Source organism: Dromaius novaehollandiae, chromosome 7 (genome assembly GCF_036370855.1).
Source record: "Dromaius novaehollandiae isolate bDroNov1 chromosome 7, bDroNov1.hap1, whole genome shotgun sequence".
NCBI lineage: Eukaryota > Metazoa > Chordata > Aves > Casuariiformes > Dromaiidae > Dromaius > Dromaius novaehollandiae.
The window spans coordinates 34,821,573-34,844,145 of record NC_088104.1 but is presented as its reverse complement, the minus strand read 5'-3'; the positions used below and the strand labels follow the sequence as shown (position 1 = coordinate 34,844,145).

Here is a 22,573-nt window from a genome sequence, read left to right as displayed (position 1 = left end):
CTTCCAGGCTGCTACATAATGCTGGTATTGTGCAGACAGGTCTTAGAGTAATTAAGAATGCAACACAGATATCAAAATTGTTTTTCTGTGCTTTAAAAATGGAATATGCCATAACAATTTCACTTGTTTCAGATAGACAACATAGATGCCATCTGAATGAGTACCTTTATCAGCTGATTGGAAATTTAGGGGAGTTGGGGTTTAATCTAAACTCTAAATAAGCTAGTAAGAGTAGCTATGTTATGCAAATCTGGCTCACTCATTTCAGTATCGGCCTGAAAATCCAAGTATTGCACAAAGTTAAAGCTCCTAGCTTAGACAGGTCTGTATTATGAAAATCTGTTCTGAATGACTGTGTGTTTCTTCTAGTCTCGTGTCCTGTTTTGGACTGGAATGATACAAAAATAGAGCAAGTATGCTTTCCTTGTTGCCATTACCCTTCCCTTCTGAGTGAGAGGTGGTATTGGAAACGTGCTATGCCTTCAAAATTCAACATGACAAAAGTTCACCAAAATAAACTAAATTGAGTGTTTATTCAAAATGATAAAAGCAGAATTCTGTGTCTTAAATGTGAGTTTTGGAATTAAATGGTAACAAAGCATGAGGTACCATCTAGAGACTACCTGTGCTGCAGAGACAGTACAGTAGCATTTTTTTGCAAGCATATTTAGAGGTGAAATCTTTTCCCTCGTCCAGCTGTAAAATACTACCTGTAAGGTTAAAACATGCAAAATGTATGTATTAGGCACTTTGCATATGACTGAAGAAGTAGGATTTGGGATAAATCTGTACAGATTTCTTGTCCTGATTTTTTTTTTTTTTTTTTTTGACAAGCAAAAATTTAAAAATTCTGTAATACTTTTGGGAGAGATTTCTCTCTGGAATGAGTTTGATTAGAAGTTAGTGCCCTTGATCATGGTTATAAGTCCTCTCTTTGTACATGAAATCTTTTTCTCATTACAGAATTATTTCATTCAGCATTGGTATGTCCAAAATAAGTAGTCATCTATGGACTAATCATATGTTTGTCTCTTCTAGGGGTTGTTATCTTGTGGGGCATGGGCTTGCTTTGATGAATTCAACAGGATTGATTTGGAAGTACTCTCTGTGGTTGCCCAACAGATTCTTACTATCCAAAGAGGTAACCTGTTATTTTAATCTTATCTTTCTCATAAATACAAAAAAAAAAAAAAAAAAAAAGACACAACAAAAATGACTTTAGTTTTTATTTGTTCCTAGGCATTAATTCAGGTTCTGACTTAATAGTGTTTGAAGGAACTGAATTGCAACTGAACCCTACGTGTGCTGTCTTTATTACCATGAATCCTGGTTATGCTGGGCGTTCAGAGCTTCCTGATAACCTTAAGGTATTACAGCACTTGGCCTTTTATAACCTTCAGGAGCTAAAACAGAGGGTAAAAAAAAGAAATTGCTTTCTTGTCAAATATAGACGTTATTAAGAATATTTAATACCATTAACCTTTGATTTCTCAAAACAGTTTTTGGTAGCACCTCTCACAAGAAGAAATTAAAAAGAATAATTAGACTAAAAATTAGGGATAAACTAATAAATTAAAAAAAAATCAATGTCAAGAAGTGGTTGTTTGATTAAAAGTCTAATAATCTGTCAGGATAGGAAAAGAAAACATTAAAAAAGCTTCATGTATTTCTTGGCCAACCACCTGAAAGTTCAAAAATTAAAATGTACTGTATAGAGTTCAAGCTGTGAACAATATCTTAAAATGTGATAAAAATTCTAGTTTTTTGATTGATTAATTTCTATGTCTTTCTGGAAAATTATTTAGTTTGATCTGAAGGGATCAAACTCAGTGTAGGAGATTTCTGTCCTGTTTAAGTCTACTATTGAGTAGCAGAATTTTTTGTGCTGTTCATTATTTTTAAATAAGTTTGATTCCAATGCATAAATAGCATTCTCTTCCTTTGCATATAAGCAGTCATGCACTGATGATGGGAACCAAGTGAGAAATTCTGATCACAGTAATGTCAGTGGAAGTTTTGCTATTGACATTGATTGAGCATTACTCCCTTTTTCTTGTATTAACCAGAAAATAAGATTGTTTTAGTGGGCAACACATAACCTTCCTTTTGCTTAAGGTTTCACAAATAAGATTATTGCAACATGAAGACAGTTGTTATGGAAACAGAGCAATGTGTCAGTATTCATCTAATCTCTTAGATGAGATGAATCTCATCTTACTTTTTAGCTCCCAATGTGACTGTTACAAGTGTATCCTTCATCCATTCTTACCTCTTAAATACATTCTTCCTATGCCTGTAGCAAGAAAAGGAAATCTGAGCAAATGTATTAATAAATTAATAAAAACATGTAGATAATATAGTCTTTCTCAAAACTGTCTGTGAAGTTCACTCATTAGCACATAGTGTGAATACAAGATACAAAAATATTTCTTGGATAGATGAAAGAGAATAATGAGAAGAACTTCCTGAAAGAATATTAAAAGCAGTAAAAGTTTTGTCTATTTGAAAAGTTTTGGCTGCTAATTTGGTAGAACAATAGTAAAATTGGGAAGTACAGGCTGCAGTTAAACAATTCTAATGGGAAGAGTATGACAGCAGCTGCTGCAAAGCTTATTTGTGGTAGTTGTATGGGACTCCCCTATTCCTTCTAAAGCTTGTGATGTTTTATGTGTTTTTGTTCTTAATCTTGAATAAAGAGACCTACTACCATGAATTGTTACTAAGAAAAATTAAGTATTTTTAAACTTTTATGGAGAACCATAAAATACATCGTAGTATAATCATGGTACAATGATAGGTAAGTTTAAGTTTAATTGGTCATCACTGTATTAATGAAATAATGAAAAAATTAGTATTTTATGTAATTTTAGAAAATTGTGGTAGAAATTTCTGCTAACGTGTTTTTTCATATATGTGTCTAATAGGCTCTCTTTAGAACAGTAGCTATGATGGTTCCTGATTATGCCATGATTGCAGAGATAGTTTTGTATTCTTGCGGTTTTGTTACTGCTCGACCCCTATCTGTAAAAATTGTAGCTACGTATCGTCTGTGTTCAGAGCAGTTGTCCTCTCAGCACCATTATGATTATGGAATGAGAGCTGTGAAGTCAGTACTTACTGCAGCTGGTAACCTGAAGGTAAATGATTTCTTGAATTTTCTTTGCCATCCCGTAACTTTCTCAGTAACACGTCTTGCACAGTGGAAGGTACACTTTTCTACATAATGCCAAGTAGATATTTAAAAAGTCATCTTTGTGACTCCCATTGATCTGCCTCAGGTAAGTAGAGCAGACCTATGAAACTCTTAAAATGGAAAGAGTATGTTCCAAGGCACAAGCTGAGGAAAACCCAAGAAGAGATAAAGCTACTGGGCCATTCCCCACACCAGTTGTCTCTGAATGGCTGGCCATTTACGTGTCTTCGAAGAATTCTAGTTAAACGCAAATTCTTGTCGGTTGTGTTTGACCTGTTGGCCACTGCTTTGCTATCCTTTTCTTAACAGTTTCAGATGTCTTTGCCCCCTAGTATGTGAATACATTCTGTTAACACTTTGTCTAATGTCTGCCATATGTGGCTCTGATCTCCCTTTTATCTTTAGGGAAGACTGTGTAGAATATAGTATTTTGTTTTGGCTTATGTAGTGGATGAGTGAGTACATTTTATTAGGATAACTAAGCTGTCTGTTTTTATTAATTTAATTATTTTTATTTAGGTAGACTATTAAAATTGATAATTCTATTCCAATCTTTTTGCCTACAACCCTACCACAGAAGAAGAAAACCAGTAAAGTGCTGCAGCAAAAAAATACATTTCTTTTAATTTTTTTATTACCTGGGAGAGCAGTCTGTACATAACCTTTTAGAATTTCCGCTTGACTGCATGCTGAAACTTTACCTCAAAGTAGGGAAAATTATCCTCCTTTGGAAGGAAAGGAACATATCTCAGCAAAAATTCAACAGTTTAGGGAAAATGTCATATCAGATTTATAGCAACAACTATCATTAGGCATAAACCGAAGTGAAACTGGACTGACTGTAGAAGCGACTGTAAACATTTGATATGAATGTATAAATGTACATCTAGGACATGTGTTACTTTCTTTGGACCTGAACCTGCCAAAAAAACTACACAGATGCACAATAGGAACTATTCTGGAAAACAGGCAAATTTAACATTTGTTTTCTGAAACTTTAAAAGATAACTAACACTCTTTTATATCTTTTTCAGCTAAAATATCCATTGGAAGATGAAGAAATTTTGCTGCTTAGATCCATTATAGATGTCAACCTGCCTAAATTCTTGTCTCATGATTTACCACTTTTTGAGGTAGGAAACAAGGATTTTTTTGTAATGTAAAAAGATGTTTATAAATACTAATTGATGCAGCTATTATATAACAGATTTATCAGCGAAATGGCCCAAAAGAATTTTTTTAATTTAGCCTATAGTTATTTTAAAAGTTAGTATTAACTCTTCCTCCCTAGCAGATGCATCTAGCATTTGGGTTTGGATCAGTGAGAGTTTCTAACAAGTCTTCTGCTTGAAATTATAACATACTATTTTTATGTATCCTGTGTTCAGGATTTCAGAGTGTCTTATTAATATTCTTGTGAAATCAGTATCAAGAATCTCCTTTTTATAAGAGGAAAACTTGGATTTTCATTTGAAGCATGTGCAAAGCAGTAAATAGAACAAATTACTCATGTTCATTTTTGTCCTGAGTTGATCTCAGTACAGGACTAAGCTGGAGATCATTATCTGTAGCTTGTTCCCATGATTTACAAGATGCACTAACCACAGTCAGTCTGTGTCCTAATTTATGCAATTTGGATTGGATTTCAAATGCTACAGGAAGACAGGTATGTTTACTATACCTCTGATTGAACAAGACACACCCAACACAAAGGTGAGCTGTTTGCAATCTTTTTGGTAGCTCTGAGCTTTCTGTGCTTTGTTTTTTGTTTGTTTTTTAGTTTTTTTTAAAAAAAGGAAGGATCTGGGCTAGTGTATATAGATGTTTGGAAACTGAAAACATTGCCCTTCACGTGCGTTTTCTTTAAACTTTATTAGAGTGATCTTATATGGAAAAAATGTGTTTCTTCATGTAAAGCCATGGAAATTTGTATGCAGTTGCATACTCACAGCATAGAAAAAATTGCATTTTGGATAGCAATAGGTATGTTCTAGTAGTCATATTAGTTGCAATTATATTTTCAGTGCACAATACTTGTGTAATTTTATAATAAAATGAGAGAATTTCTAAAAGAGAACATTCATGAAGGCATGAAAATTACATAGACCCTCTTTTCATTAGGAATTTTAAGAAAAAGCATTAGAAATCTGAAGCACAGAGAAGTTAACTGATTCATCCAAAGGAATATGAAAAGTAATGATTTAGGAACTAAACATATGTCTCTAGACAGTGTTACCCTAACCTAATTAATGCTATACCTGAATTACACATCTTTTCCTGAAAAAGACTCATGACTATGAATGGAGATTTCATATTTTCATTAGCTGTGAAGTAATGGAAATAAACTTACAGAGGTTGTCCAAGAAAACTGAAGAATCTTCACTCTTTTCCCCTAAATTTCAGTCCTTAAGAATGTGAAATGCAACATATATAATTCAGTTAGCACATAAAAATTACATCTAAGTATATTTGTGACATAATGCCTGTATATATTTTGCTTTCATAGAATAACACATATATGTCATTTTAGGTATGAAATAGCCTTGCACATACTATTACATCTTGCTTGTTGGCATATCCCTAAAATAGCAAAAATTTTGGAAGTTGAAAAAAGGAAGCATCACACTGCTGACTTGTAAACAGAAGAAGAAGGCTCAGGGGTGTAAGGCTCATGAGCAGAACTAAAGTAGATGATAATGTTGATACAGAAGGAATGCGTATTACTAGGAAAAAAACCTTAACAAATGAACATGATATCACAGTGTCACTATACTTAGTTATTCGCTGTCATACAGTTTTAAGGATCAGCAATAAGTTTGGCCAAGAGTATACAGGAACTGTAATAGCCTGAAGTGTTAGTTCTGAAATAAGAACTTCAAACAAAGGTACTTTATCAGATACAGAAATAATTATAATAAGATTTAATTTCAACAGTAATAATGTCATTTTAAATTTTAAATATGATTCTAGGAATTATTTCCATCCTTATTATGAGAAATATTTCAAACAAATATTCATTTACTTCCTCAGTTTCTGTATCAGGCTTGGGAGAAATGATGAAAATGCCAGCTTCCTCGCTTATTCCTTTTCATTTTGTTTCTTTCCCCTCTGTTGTTCAGGTTGTCAGTGCACTCAAGTATTTGTACCTGACTTTAGATGCCCAGTAAATCTTACGTGTTTCTGTTTGAGCATGCAAATTATGCATGCTTTATCTGTCCTGCTTTACTCAAAGCTATGATAGCTTCACTTTGTTTAAAATTATTTAAAGGTAGTCCAGATTTTTGTCTTGCTTTTTTACACTAAAAAAAATTTTGCTTTAATACTAACAATCTCCATTGGACCTATCATAAAGTTTTTGTGCCCCATTAATAGGTCTGTTTATAACATTGATCCTGCTCTGTTGTGGAGAAAAAGAAACTTTTACGCAGAGGGACAATTGTTTGTACTGTGATACTGTTTTCTTTTAATATCATGTTCACCCATAATACTCATAATAAAAATAATGCAAAAAAGAGATAGCATTTTATGCCTCCCATTTTACAAGTAGGAAATCATAAATATATTTTTCTTTGCCCTTATTATCTTTTTTTATAACACCTACGATGCACAGAAAGGCCATACTCAAGCATGAGAGTATGATTCTTTAACTGGACGGTGTGGAGGAAAAGCGCTGAAGATGAATGACAAGTGGATATTTGCATCAAATGTGTTTCAGAGAAGGAGAGCTGCTCATCTTGAAGGCAGCTTGATATTTCTGCTCGGGAAATATGATTATTTACATTGGAGAAGCCATGGTTTTGTCATGGTCAATTGGAAAACGCCCCTGGTAGCATAGAATGTTACTCATATACATTATTTAAAAGGTCAGGATTTGATATGCTCATTGACATGTTAATACTGGAAACTAACAATGGTAAAAGGAAACCAAGGCACGTGGTAACAGGAAATATGTCAAAATAATATCTTTATTCTTATCCCTGAAACTGATATTTTAAATTCTAGGTGGCTGATATCAGAATAATTCTAAGTTCACCAATAATTGCTGTCATTGTCATTTCTAAATATGTTTTATTTTGAATGTTCTTTCACTAAGATTTGCTTTCAGAGTTGATACTGCAGGTCTATCTTAATGAAACAATAGTCCAGGAATTCTTTTTTTTTTTTAATTGATTATGTCTTTAATTTGTTCTACATCTTTCTTGTTCTGTTGTAAGTGAAAATGCAGGGTCTTTTCCTTTTAAATTTAGATTTCATGTAATCATTTTCAGTTATTGAAAGACAAAGGTAAAGGTTTTCTTGGCTTTCTAACTGTAAGTTTTATAAACTAGTTTGATAAAAGCTAATGTTTATCAGGAAAATATATGCTTAGATGGCTAATCCCTTTTCTAGGTGCGCAGGTAAATATGATAAAAATACATGAAATAAATACCAGTAATAAATTACAAAGTTAGAACTTTGGCTCAGACAAGGATGACTTTTGAAATTCATAAGTATTTTATTTAAATCAAAATATATATTAGTCTGCCAACTGTTAAAGGGCAAAAGGTTGGCTGCATGAGTTTCAAACCAAATGGCTGTGAAAATGTTAAGTATTCTTTCCAATTCATTCTTTGGATATAGGGTATTACTTCTGATTTGTTTCCTGGTGTGAAGCTACCAAAACCAGACTACAATGACTTATTGGAAGCCATCAAAAAAAACTGTGATGCTATGAATCTGCAAATGACTGACATATTTGCTATGAAGATCCTGCAGATATATGAGATGATGATTGTGCGTCATGGCTTTATGATAGTTGGAGAGCCATTTGGGGGGAAAACATGTGCATATCGAGTTCTGGCAGGAGCACTGGGGGACATATGTGAGAAGGTAACTAAATATTTTTATAAATATTTCTGATCAAATCTATTTTCAAAAAAAAGTTATAAAAGTATTTTAGTGTTTATACAAAACACAGAATCTGCTCTAAAGATCTTAGAAATATAAGGAGAAACCTTAAAAAATCTGATTGAGAAGCTGTACTTGCAAACTTACATATGACAAGCTGACGCAATGTTAAAGATACACAGAACATTCCATGAGTTTCTGTATGTGCAGTTTTCTGTGAATTCTTTCATAGGATTGGACAAGGAATTAATTAGCTACTTTAAATTTTAGGATAAAGCTATTCCTTGTGAAAGCTTTATACTAATTTTCTGCTACAGACAGTTTCCTTATTCACATGACAGCTACCGAATTCTCTTTTAACATAGATTTTTCAGTTTAGAAGAAATATGCAAAACGATAGATCTGCTTTATAAATTAACACAAAGTTTTGAAGGTGTTCCTGGTAAAAATAAAATAATTTTGAATAAACCCATGTAAACCCAGAAAGAAAATAGTCCCAAATTTTGACTATGCTTTAAACCAGGGTATCAATAAGTATTTCAATTTTTCTGGTAATTTTTAGATATGAAAGGAAATCCAAGATCTGTTCTGTGAAATAACTTCTCACATCATATATGAAAAATGGGTAATACCTGTTACCCGTGGAACATATAAGTTGTCCAATAATGTAGCTTTGCTAAATCCTTCCCAAATTCAGGCCATCAGACTTCTGAAATGACTAGCCACTGACTAGTAATGGGCAACACAGATGTCTCTTTTGTACTGGCAAGAGACACATCTAAAGAGCACAGGAACACAGATAAAAGTCTTACTTCTCAGTTATTAAGGCAAGACAAAAGCTTTCTCTGCACATTACTTCATAAAAATCTCTTCAGTGCATCTATTCTGGTTTCAAGGCCTATGAGTCAGGTGTTGCCCTTAAAGGGCAGAAGTTTCTGATGCCGACTTTTGATAGCCTTTCATGCTTCTGAAGCTTGTACCTCCATACTCTTCACTGTTTCAACTGTTATACCAATGACCGCTTTGGCTGAAGTTGAAACACTCGAGTCAAGAAGGAATAAGTGTTTGACCCGCCTTTTGCAAAAATTTGTTATCTTTCTCTCCTTTTATTATAAACATTTCTATTGGTTTACACTGGACATACAGTCTAGGTAGTATTTGCTCCTTGGGATATACAGTAATGTATTGATTCGTTTTGCTCCTCCTCTCATGTTAAATACCCCTTTTTAACAAAACATCTCTCTTAGCCACCACCAGCAGAAGCATGATAGGGAAGAAAAACATTCCAGAAAATAGATCAGTGGAGTCTAGCAGCAGTGTTTCCTTTTAATTAAATGATGTCATTATTCTGTTTGCTTCTAGACGTTTTGATGATTTCAAAGATTTTCATTGTCTTTTACATAACCTGGGAGATACTGTATTATGTTATCAGATAACAATGCAAAGAGAATGTCAAAACTTAGTGAAAATTTTTTTTTTTCTGCCATGCACAGCAGTCTTGCTGTGTATATTGGTGAAGGATAGTTACAACCATATAAAAAACCTGCAATAGGCCTTGCCTGCTGTTGCATCCAAGATTTACAAATTCTGTGTATTGGGCTTAAATATTTGATCACGCAGCCAATCCCAGGATCGCTGATAGTAAGAGCAAAGCGAGAAAACTCTGAAGTGCAAGCTTTCAGAAGGCGGTGACAGGCAAGAAGAATCTTAAAATATATAGCTTTATGTGGACGAAAGATTTCCTCTTCAGCTAACTATTCTCACGTATGTTTCAAATGACTGGTTACTTCAGTCAATAATCATAGTGGGATTGAGTGCCATAGTTAACTTCTCATGTAGCAGTTTCTGAATTACGATTCATGATTTCTTGGGGGGAGTTAATGATCTGAACATCTCTGCAGGTTACTTATTCTTTGGTTGCTTCCTGGTGTTACATTCTCACTGAAGCTTATAAAGAAAATGTGTATTAAGTGATCTGGAAGTCACTGGTTGCTTTCTGTCTCAAGGAGATAGCAATCTGGATTTTAAAAGTCCTCCATTATCTTTCTCTATAATTGTCAAAATATATTTTCAAAGATTTTCAAAGATTTTCTAGATTGTCAAAACTACTGCAGAAGAAAAAAAAAAAAGCTGTGTCTAAGCTGCTAAATAAACCAGGACTACTGAGTGACCTAATCACTGGACTGCTGAATGTTCATAATCTCATTTTATTGTGTCTTCCTTCTTTGCATAACATATATCTACTGCCTTGCAAGAAATATGCTGTCTTCAGTGCTCATCATAACCAGTATCCATACCCATTTCCCCCTTTTTTGGCAAATAACCTTTTATTTTCAGGAGGCCTGGAACAAAATAATTTCCAGCAAGCAAATCACAGAAACAGGGTAACCTGCAGTTAACAGTCTGAACATTAGAGGGGACATGTAAGTCAGCAGGCCTCTGTTGACCTCATTAATGTATTCTATTATCCAGGAAGAATTAAATTAGGATTTTTTTTTTTCACTAAACTGATCAAATTTAATTTATTTATTAGGATTTTCAAAAAGTTCTCTCATTAAAGTCTATCCCTTGGTATGTAAAATGCTGTCACCTCCAGATAAACATACTAATAACCATGAGGTGTAAGTGATCTTCAGGACACTGAATTTCTTCTGGCTGTCAGGCTGGAAACATACAACCAGACACCTTAGAAAAATTGCTTAATTTCCTTAGTGCCTTAGGCAGGCACCTGTATTTTCATGCAGATTATCAGCAAGACTAGATGGGCTAGACTTTCTAATTGGTATTGCCGTGAAACAGAACTCTATTTTTATGATCCTTTATAAAAAGCTGTTACTTATTTGCTTCCTATATGATAGATAAATTATGAAGTTTTTGCTTTGGGTGTGTAGGAGAAATTCTGTTCCTGCCAGTCACTCTACCATAATAATAATAATAATAAACTTTCTGCTTTTCCTTTTAATTCTGTGAATATTGCCCACTCCTTCCCACTTTTGTTTGTAAAGGAGAAAAGTTATGTGCTAGAGTGACAAATTTTTACCTGATAATTTTCTTCCTCTTAGCTCTGCTGCTCAATGATTAACTGTAATGATTGATTAAATGGCCAACACACCTCTTGGATTTTTTTTTAAATTTTTTTCCCTAAAAGAGCTGGGGCAGGACTAGTCAACACAATTTCATTTTCATTATGAGAACAGTTAGTTCTTGGAGGACTTCTGCCTTCTTGAAAAAAATCTTCTTATTAATTTGAACTGATGATTAGCATTTAGTTCTGGGAACTCCAGCAGCCGTATTGCTACTATATTTGAATTTTATAAATAAGGGACTTTCGTGATGAATAAGATGTGAAGGAAATATTTGTGATGAATGAGGTAAGAAGTTGCTAACAGAAACAATACAAAAGAAAACTGTAATGTACTTCCAAATCTTGAAGATTGTAAATCTAAATTTTTATCGTTACAGCAGCTTAGTTTAACTGGTCAACCATTTCAAAGTTGCTTTATTTAAATTTGTTTTTAATTATATTTTTGTCATGCTTGTGTTTTTGCTGTTCACGTAGGTGATAATTATTTCAAAGGAGTTACCTTCTGTTTTCCCATTGCTTTAAATATCACATTTCCTTTCTGAATGTTCTCTTTTGTGAAATAAAAAAGTATGTTAGCAGCAACGATACCTCAATACAATCTGTCAGACTGGAGTAGTAAAAGGAGTAGTAATCATCAATTTCTATGTAAATAATTGTTTCTTCTTTGAAATAGTGTAATAAAAAATCCTGAATTTTATATTTCACAGAGGAAATGTAATCAAAGAAGATGCATATATCTATGGGAGGAAGGCAGTTAAAGCAGGCATGATGTAATGCTGAGCTTTTAATTCCTCGCTACTTGTTTGTAAACAGTAGGGCTGCTTTTGGAAAGAAAGAGGGTTTTTTTCCTTAAATCATGAACCTTTCTTATATTATGAGGCTGTAGTAAGTTGGTGTTCAAAGGAATGTATGGAATTTGTCAGTTTTGCTTGTAACTCATTCCTGTAGAACAGTGGTTTTCACCCACCTCATCTGTAATGTGTGCAATGTAAATTGTCATGTTTGATCACAAGGAGAGAAGAAAAGAATCAGTTTAAGTTAATCAAAAAGTAAAATTAATATCTTTCTATGGTTTAAGTAATAAAAATCTTTTTCGTTAATGTAGTGTTTTGATATCAACCTTAGAAATTTACCAGGACAGTCATATTTATTCCTTTGTTAAGCATGGGAAAAATGGGATGAAGATACAAAGGATTTTGGCTTTGTCATCCCTTTAAGTGTGGGAATAGAACTTTGGTCTCTTGACAGGCCTTATGTGCTGTTCACAAACATTAAAAAAAAAAAATCATTTATCAAGCCACTACTCAGTATTACAATTAGACTTTCAGGTACCTGTGATAAAGATGGGATAATTTTCTTTAGACGTTTTTCAACTATCTTTACAGTATAATATGTGATGTCTTTCTGCTCTAACCTGATGCATTTTTTTGAAGATTTTAATAATATAGAGCTGTAAAATTGAAAATAAAACACATGGCATAATAAATTGCATACTCAGTATTAACAGATTGCATCACGTGTGTTTTTAGGGGCTGATGGAAGAAAACAAGGTTCAGATCACTGTTTTAAATCCTAAGTCTATAACAATGGGTCAGCTGTATGGACAGTTTGATCCAGTGTCACATGAATGGTCAGATGGCATCCTAGCAGTGAGCTTCAGAGCATTTGCTTCTTCTCCAGTGAGTACCAACAGGATTAGAGCATTTTGAGAACTGATATTTCAATACTTAAATGTAAGAGTTCAGTGGCATGTTATATGCACAACAACTTTAAGATTTGTAGGACTAATCATTTGAATGCAGAGACTGCAATTTGGCTTGGTTCTCACATGCTCCTTTGCAGTGTACTTCTTGGATGTGAGTGAATTATTATTTGTGTTTCATAAGCCCTTATGCAAGAAAGATATGGTTTTATATGCATATGTTATAAGTAAATATTTAATCCTTCTACCATATTGTCTTTCCTTATTTCCTATAATTTTTGGCCCGAGTCTGCACTGTTTACGTATATGGGAATTTTGCCATTTATTTTAGAAGAAACAGCTGTCTGACTGTAGCTTATGGTTGAACTTCCATTGAAGTCTACTAAAACATTTTCTGTATGTGATGAAAGTTGTATCTATCCCACAGACACCTTAGTTTTTGCTAGACATTGCAGTATCAAATTCTCATTCCCCTATAAACTTAAACATGCTAACAGCATTTTGAAATTGATCGGTGTAACGTTCATGATCACTAATAGCATTTGCAGGACTGCACAAGTGCTTTGTATTTTCCTGTAAGAAATATGAGGAATACCTATAATTGCTTGCTTATGTTGTAGAGTACCAAACTCATTCTATATATAGTTTTAGTAATACCATATTTCTTAAATTAGTCCTGTTGACTTCCTTGCTAAGTATCGAGTAAGTACTAATGCTGAGTAGCAATTTGTTGTATTAAGAGTCTCACTTTGTCTAAGTCAGAATATTTAAATTTAAAATTTAAATTGTAGTTTGACTGAAGTGATGTACTGCTCTACAAATATAAGGGAAAGACTCTAGTCAAACATTATTAACCTTCTGAAGTTAACTACAGATACATGCTTTAAAGTTATAAAAATAGATTGTGAGTGTAGAGTGTGATTGTTTTCAGAAACTGCTGCTGAATACAACTCTGTACTTAAAATATTTCCAGTTATTGTTTGTGGAAAATAACAAAATAAAATATAAATATTTGATTAAAAATATTTTCTGCAAACCAGACCCCAGACAGGAAGTGGCTGATTTTTGATGGACCAGTGGATGCAGTATGGATTGAAAATATGAATACTGTGCTTGATGATAACAAAAAGTTGTGCCTTATGAGTGGAGAGATCATCCAGATGTCACAGCAAATGAGCCTTATTTTTGAACCAATGGATTTAGAAGTTGCTTCTCCTGCTACTGTAAGTACCGTTCTCTGAAAAACCAATTACAAATCTAATTCGTTATTCAGATGTACTGTGAAGAATTTCTTTTCTAATTTTTTAAAAATATACTTAAGCAAGAATAGTAATTATAAGCTTGTATTTCTTTGATATTAACAATGTTAAAGTAACATTGTAGATTAGATTTTTTGTTTGTAAGATTATGAAAAATTTAAGCAATATGATATGAGAAATCACGTATGTTCCCCAGAAGACCCTGTTACTCTTACTCCCTGAAAAGGGAGTTAGGCCCCTGTAAGTGTCTGATAAGAAGAACAAAATTCATGTGTAAATCTTTAATCTCCCAGACAAATTCTGGTAAAATCAGCAGTCATTGGATGTCTGGCTCTGTTTATGTCTATCACGCCTATTTTTCCTGATGGTAGTTTGTGGAATGCAAAAATTTTTTCTTGAATATGAATAGAGGTTCTGATAATAATGTAAACAGAACAGAATATGAGGAAGGAATTTTGACTTAAAACTGGTATAACACTCAATTAAAAATTAAGTGTAGTAGCCAGTTTATTATTTGTTATGCCGTTAAAGTTAGGATCTGATTCTATTCAAGAAGAAAATCTTCTGTCTTTGCAATTAGTTTTCTCATTGGCTCAAGAATATAGCTAGGTTTGAATTTTGTCTGTCTCAGGGCTCACAGAACCACACTCTGACAAATGCATTTTTATATGCAGCTTGGTACAATTTATGCCAGCTTCTAATAATCTCAGAAGCTGTATATTACAACACTGAATGTTTTTTTAGTTTCTTTTAAATGAGAAAAAAATGTGGGGCTTGTATAAGCTAATATGCACCTGTTTTTTGTTTTATTTTTAGGTTTCAAGATGTGGTATGGTCTATATGGAGCCCCACATGTTAGGCTGGAGACCATTAATGATGTCTTGGCTAAATGTAATGCATCCAGGAATCAGTTGTGTGCATAAAGAATTTATAATAGGCCTGTTTGACAGAATGGCTCCGCTTTCTCTCGAGTTTATTAGGAAATGCACAAAGGTAGGATAAGGAGAGCTTTCTGACAGCCAAAAATTATTTTCACTCCCACGTGCTAAAGGAACAAATCATTTTAATGGGACCATAATGATTTATATTTTTTATCTTTATACACAGCTGTTTAGATGAAGGCTGAGAGTAAGGTTTCTCTTTGTATAATTGACATAAGTTTTAATGTGCTTCTAAATGTATCTTAGGCACACTTATCCTACAGTTTTTTTGTTATCTTCACAATTAGTAAATAAACAAAAATGAAAAAACTCCCACCATGCAGCAGTTTCTTTTCAGTGAATAAAATAGCCCTGCATTTGAGAATATTTCTTCTTCCTTTTCAGGAATTGTCTCCTACTTCAGATACAAACTTAGTTCGATCACTAATGAATCTGATGGACTGCATGATGGATGAATTTGCTGATGAAGCCAAAATTAAAGCTATGAGTGACCATGACGTTTACTCTTGGCTTGAGGTAGGCAATATGTTTAACATACAGAATAGGAAGTTCCAAATCAGGCTTTACTGGAATAGTATTCACAAGAGAGAAAACCTGTATTTGGTCATTAGGACAAATGTTTTGTAATGACCATTGAGTAAAATACCATTACCTACATAATAGCTACTTTTTAATTGATACTTAGTTGAGTCTTTTGTGCTTGATTTCTTGATAAAAGCTTAGTGAATTTTATACAACCAGCTAAAGAAAATTTTATACGATTCTCCAGTTTCTAGTATCTCAGTTTATTCCTACTTAATTCAATGCTACCTAAAGATTAGAATCCAGGGAAAGCCCTGTTAACAGATGCATCCAGCACTGTGTGGGCTAGGCCTTTGAATAATAGAGAGATAAAGTGTTTCGGAATAAACAGCAGTCTATGCTTGAACTTTCTCAAAATAAGGGCTCTGCATGGAGCAGGTCAAGTGTTTTGCTGCACACCAAAGGTGGAAAGATGCTAGCAGTTAATGTAAATGCTGTTTTCTACTGCAGTCACGATGGTACCATATTTTGTATATAAGAGCAAGTTGGTCCAGCGTGCTTCTCTTCTGATTGGTAGCAAAGATTTCTTTGACTTCAGTGAATAAGAACTTTGTAATATACAGCTGCTGGAGATATATTTCTTTTTTCTCCAACTCTAGGGTATTTTTATATTTTCACTGATATGGTCTGTTGGAGCTAGCTGTAAGGAGGATGATAGACTGAAATTTGACAAAGTTCTGCGAGAAATGCTTAATGGACCGATTAGTGAGGAGACAAGAGAAAGATATAACTTGTTGAGCAGTATTGATCAACAGCCTTCAAAGGCATTTGCAGTCCCATTTCCAACAGAAGGAACAATTTATGATTATCGGTTTGTCAAAAAGGTAAGGATTGCAAAATAGGATGTGGATCACCGTTTTGAAATAATCTTTTATGAATGCTACAGGGTTTATATTGCTATTGTAAATTTATTTCTGCTATTGGCTTTTTTTTATCAGTAAATAGACAGTATATCCCTCTTTGCAATGTAACGGTCTAGTTTTCTGGCTGGGAATTGCAGGCCTTTTTTTTTTTTTTGCCCCCAGAGTATTTGCCTGTTGTGACAGAACAAGTAGGCAGAAAATCTTAACCAGTTATTTTGTTCTATTATTTTTTATTCTTTCTTTTCTTGCAAGATTATTTTATTCCTTTTTCAGTTCTTTTCTTAGGTTGAGCACTTAATGTATTTTAGAGCATAGCCCTTTCATTACTCTGGTAGGCTACTTCTGTGCCTCTCCTCCTCCTCTGCTCCTTTTCCCCAGGATGAACATGTGAATATATAATATGATTCTCCCAATGAGGAAGAAAACTTCATGCAATGAATCTAGTATATTCCAGAGACTCCAAGATAAAATAAACACACCCTTTTTTGATGCTGTTTATGAGCAAGCAAAAATTCAGAATGCAAAAACCTTCTTCCTATCCTGAGACTGTTTGGCAATTTTACATTGTGCTCCTACTTATATCTGCAGCAGATCTAGGCAGTCTGAGCTTATTATTCCTGTGAAGTCTTGTTGCAGTACAATGGGAATTACATTTGTCTAGATTTTGGCTCATGCATGATTCATGCATCTTGCCAAGGAAAGTGGCTGAGATTTCAATCATCAGTAAGGGCATTATGTCGTCTGATCGTAATCCATAAAACCATGTTCTGCCAGTAAAAAGGATTTTCTGTTCAGAGCTGGGAATATACCCCCTCTGAGAGAGCCTTGAGGAGGGAGCAATCTCTAGAAGTTTTATGACTTCTATATCAAGACAGAAGTTTTTTGGGATAGGTGGGACATACAGTTGTTTACTTTTTTTTTCATCCTTATGTTAATAATTGATTGCTGGAGAGTTTCTGCACCTTTTAAAAACTCCTCTACTAGGTTGAACTAGAGGAGAAGGCTTTGCTATGAAGCTTCAGCACTAAAATTGTTCTGTCTCCAAATTCCATAGTTTGGAGGTATTAAGAATGGGGAGAGTCAGTGACAAGGATGACAAGGATTTTTTTAGTGATAAATTTATACAGTAACTTTGTGTTTTATTTACATATTTATATTGTGTATGTTTACGTCATATGTGTATGGTTGTAAAAGATTAAACAAAATTCTTGCCTTTCAGTCACTGCATGCCCGAGGCACAGGGACTATGTTTCTTATCCTTTGAATTGAAAATACTGCATTATATAAAGTTAAATGTATTTCAGTTATTTTTCTGAACCAAATCTATGAGATTTAATTTTTAATACTTCTAAAAAATGTTCAATAAAAAACATCTATTATATCGTAGAACTTCAGGTTTGCTATTTGCATTGATTCTGCATTGGTTTTACTATTTATTGTAAATATTTGACTTTCATATAAATTAAAACAGGGAGCAGGAATTTGGGAACCCTGGGTGGAAACGCTAAAGTCAGCTCCTCCTATACCACGGGATATGATGTTTAATGAAATAATTGTACCAACTCTGGATACTGTTCGATACATGGCATTGATGGAATTGTTGACAGTGCATCAAAAGCCTTCTATATTTGTGGGGCCAACAGGAACTGGAAAGAGCACCTATATTACTGTAAGTGCTTTTAATATTAATGTTGTAGCTTGTTAAAAGTGTAAGATGAGGAATAATCTGATAAAATTTTTTATAAAAGCAAAATGAGATATTAATTGTTGGATATTATAAAATGAAATTATGGGTCACATTAGTTTTACGCAACTACAAAATGTAGTTACATAGCAAAAAGTAAAGTTTTGGGGCTTTTTCTTGTTTTGTTTTTGTTTTTGCTATGTATTTCCAAACTAAGTTCTTAAGAAGAGCCTAATACAACTGAAACAGGACTCCTCAGTTTTGCTCCTGTATTGATTTACTTTTCATTGTGATTATATGCAATGCATACTTGGGATAGTTTGCACAGAAGTCAATGCACAAAGGACTAAACGATTTAATAAGGCATGCAGTCAGGATTGCTCAAAACAGGAAAATACATACATTCTCTAGAGTGAGAAGCAGCAAAAATGTGTGCTGCTATTACTGCTGAAAAATTCAGAAAGAAATAATAACCTTTTCTAGTCAGATGCTACTATGGCAATTGCATATATCAATAAACAGGAAAGAACAAGAATTTTGTCACTGAAAGAAATAGGAAGCCAAAAAATTAAAAGCAGTATTCCCAAAGACTTTTTTATAGTATATGACTGCAGTGGTGAGGAGAATTGGCTAGACAAGATCTTCCCAGGCAGTTTTCTTCAGATAACCGTTTAGCTATATCTAGTCATTACAGTGAAACACAACAGCTGCTCTTTTCAGGAGAAAGTAGTTTTAAATCAAAACAATTGTGTGTCCTGTTTTAGAGAATGCCACATATTCTTTACTATGTGTCTTATCCTTGTCCTTGAGAGAAAATGAAAAAGAAACCCAAATAATAGTGATAATCTAATTTGACTGGAGCTTTTAGTTTCAGTGGAAATGGCAGAACACAACTGCTGTTATTTCTGAAACAAAATATTCTTGGTGAAATGATAATTCTTGATCTACTTCCAGGATTTCTAAAGTTGATAATCTGACCGTTGAAAGGAGAAAAAAGATTTATTTTTCAATGTCTAAATAGTTAATTATTTCAACATGAGACTTTTGTTTTCTAGGAAGTAGCAATGTCAACAATATCGTAATATTCAAAGAAGTTATGTTATACATTGGTATCTCAAACCAGCCACCTTATCTAGACAGCAGTATTAGATTGCATAGTATTTAAGACACACACAATACATTAAAAAGGTTATTAAGGTTCTAAAATAGATAGTTCAGGAGCTAATAAATTCTACCTTATACAAGAATGCACCTTCTGCGTTCATTATGACAAACTCTTGAATTGCATGATCACGCACTGTTTCCCCCTGCCCCAGGGTCCCCTTCTCACAACTGGATATTACTCTGTGTACATAAAAAACAAAACAAAACCCTGTTAGATGTTGTGCGTAGAACCTCTGCTCCACTTGCAGAAGTTTGAAAGTTTGCTGTAAATGCAGCAAAACAGCCACAGGGGGATGAGTTTTGTCCCTGTTGCTGATAGAGATGTCCTCTGTAATGGTAAAAAAGTCACTTAAGTCAAACTTTTCACACCCAGTTATTGTGTTCCTTGTTTTATGGATGGCTGATTTGAATCCATGCTTTTTGATTTGGAGAAGCGCTGAAGTGCTGTGATTTATATGTGTTAGAGTTGTGATTTGATCATAAAGAATTTGTGTTCTTTAAAAATCAAGTTGTTAGTATGCGAAATTAGAATATTGCATAATATTTTGCCTGTGATCTTTCCATGTCTCTGTAGTGGTGTGTGGCATAGAAAAGTTTGTCTTTTAATTTTGTCTTTTGAATACGATATGAGTTCTGTTTAGTAAGTAAGATGAGCGCTGAGCACACTGAGCACTCAACAGAAAACAAGCCATTGACAGCTGCTTTTTTTATATTGGAAGAGGCAAGATATATTAGTCCTTAGTATATATGTACCTGGTGATAACTAAAACACGTGATAGTAATAAAAAGATGTAAGTTAAGTAATGACTTGTTACAGCCAAATACAATATATTTTTCAGAACTCTTGAAACTATAATCAAAAGGAAATAATACCCTCGTAAAAAGCATTGTAACTTTATGTATTTGAATCAGAAGTCAAGATTAATGCTTCTTCAGTTTTTCCAAATCTGCAAATATTATTTCTTCTTTCTAAAGGGATAAGTTAGACTGTATGATTGAAAGCAGACTTCGTTAGCATTTTGAAATAATTGAGTCATCATTATTTTGGGATAGATTAGTTCCTTTTTTTTCATCTTCAGTCATTGAGTGATGCTTTGATCATTCTAATTTTGTCGTGGTTATTAAAAGAAAAGTATGAGTAATACAGAAGAGGATTCTAATTTACTAGATGAAAAGGTTGGATCAATGTTAATTCTTCAGATGGATCTGACAGATCTTTTTTCCCTCAGACAGATATTTTTGTCTTTAAACGGTGTTCTCTAGCAGAAACTCTCACACTGCATTCTAAAACACTGTGGTGTTCTGCTGCCCAAATAGATTCCACTTGGAACAGTGGGAATGCTTGGTGTTTCCTAGTGAGCTATTTACACCCTTATTCTGTTTTCTGTGAGTACATAACATCACTAGTTTAAATGACAAATTAATACTAGTTAAGGAATGAGTCCCATGAGTCTTACTTGAAATGGTGACCTTCACATAGAGTTCCCCCAGAGGTTGAATCACAGCTAACAAAAGGGACTTTGGAAGGCAGTAGTATTACAAAATACTACTAATCTTGAGGGTAAAGCTTATCTTTAGATATTCTTGCTATACTCTTTGAAAGAAATTTCCTGGAGACTCACCAAAAGTAGGCATAAATATTTGGACTTGTGGATACTTGTGCAAATTTGGGTGTGGATTTGTAAGGCAATATAAATCTAGTCAGATCTAATTGGTATTATGCAATGATGTGTTTGTACAAAACATTAACATACTAAATTTATACAATAGGTAGATTTTTTTTGAGAAAATATGAAAATATCTATATTGGGAGGTAGCAATTTTTCTCTGATGAATTAGGGTTATTATGTTTTGAATTATCCAAGAGGATTGGTTTATCTGATGAAATATCATTATTAAAGAATTCTGTTAGAGATAAATTACTATTTGATCATTTTAGATGAAATAAAAACGATGTAAAAATATCTGTTTAGGTTGATTGTCATTTGCTGAAGTGCTATAGAATTTGTGTTATCTACATATGTAGTTCAACTGTCTGTTCTTCACAATCTTTCCAGAATTTTCTTTTAAATAATTTGAATAAAGAAGTCTACAAGCCACTACTCATTAACTTTTCAGCACAAACTACAGCAGCTCAGACTCAGAATATTATCATGTCAAAGCTGGATAAAAGGAGAAAAAGAGTTTTTGGACCTCCTCTTGGGAAAAGAATGGTAACTGATAAACATATATTTATGTACATAAATAAGTGTGTAAATGCAAATAAGTATGTAAATGCATTATTTTCTCAACTGTGATCACAAGTAATATTAAGAAAGGATACTTACTTTGAAATAGTCAGAGATATAATTCTCCTAGTATAGATCCTCATGTGTCCCTTCTTCTCCCTTCCCCCAGTAATATGCATCTTATTTTAATCAACAGAAGAAAATGATATGAGTAACTGTGAACAGTGTTATCATACTTCCCACTCCATATTTTGTGATCTTATGCTTGAGATAAGACTTCTGTATGGGCAAGCAGGTTGCTGACAGCGTAGCTCTTGGCAGTATTGTGGTTTCAGAGTTTTATAGAAATCTGGAAGTAAAATCATGGAAATTCTGTCACTTGCTGGAGGCCTGGATCTAGTATATTGTGGAGACACTACTGAAGCTTGTTCAGCCCTCAGGTTATTACCCCTTGTTGCTCATCTACATGGGCACCAATGAACTGTGAAGGGAGAGCTGGAATAAACCAAAAAGGACTACAGAGCTCTGGGGGCAAAGGTGAAGGACATGGGAGCCCAGGTGGTATTCTCCTTGATCCTTTGGATAAAGGGAAAGAATAAGGTAGGAGCAAATGCAGCCTGCTGGTCACCTAGGTGTGGTGAGCCTGCCAGTTACCAATAAGGTGACTTCATGGTGGGAGTTTGTTACGGACCACCTGGTCAGGGTGAGGAAGTGGGCAAAATCTTCCAGTCATCCCATGGAAGTCTCCACATCGCAGATGTGTTACTTCACTGACATTTGCTGGAAGGGCAACACAGCCAAACACAAACAATCCAGGTCATTTCTGTGGGGCATTGGGCACAGCTTCTTAACAGCTGCTACATGGGCCAACAGGGCTTAATGGTCTCCTGAATATGCTGCTTGTGTGCAAAGAAGATCTGGTCAAGGGCATAAGGTCAGTGGCAGACTTGTCTGTAGCAGTCAGGAAATAATAGAGTTCAAGATC

The 22,573-nt window shown here is 34.0% G+C and overlaps 1 protein-coding gene across 1 annotated transcript in view; it reads left to right on the top strand.

Moving 5' to 3' along the window:
* Positions 1-22,573, top strand: part of DNAH7 (dynein axonemal heavy chain 7) — a 122,345-nt gene that overhangs the window by 41,239 nt on the left and 58,533 nt on the right. The window contains exons 25-36 of the mRNA XM_026100623.2: positions 1,039-1,141; positions 1,240-1,367; positions 2,925-3,137; positions 4,228-4,326; positions 7,814-8,062; positions 12,695-12,844; positions 13,908-14,090; positions 14,943-15,119; positions 15,452-15,583; positions 16,249-16,473; positions 17,984-18,181; positions 21,418-21,573. Of these exons, the coding sequence (XP_025956408.1) occupies positions 1,039-1,141; positions 1,240-1,367; positions 2,925-3,137; positions 4,228-4,326; positions 7,814-8,062; positions 12,695-12,844; positions 13,908-14,090; positions 14,943-15,119; positions 15,452-15,583; positions 16,249-16,473; positions 17,984-18,181; positions 21,418-21,573 (2,013 nt within the window). The remainder of the gene's footprint in view (positions 1-1,038; positions 1,142-1,239; positions 1,368-2,924; positions 3,138-4,227; positions 4,327-7,813; positions 8,063-12,694; positions 12,845-13,907; positions 14,091-14,942; positions 15,120-15,451; positions 15,584-16,248; positions 16,474-17,983; positions 18,182-21,417; positions 21,574-22,573) is intronic.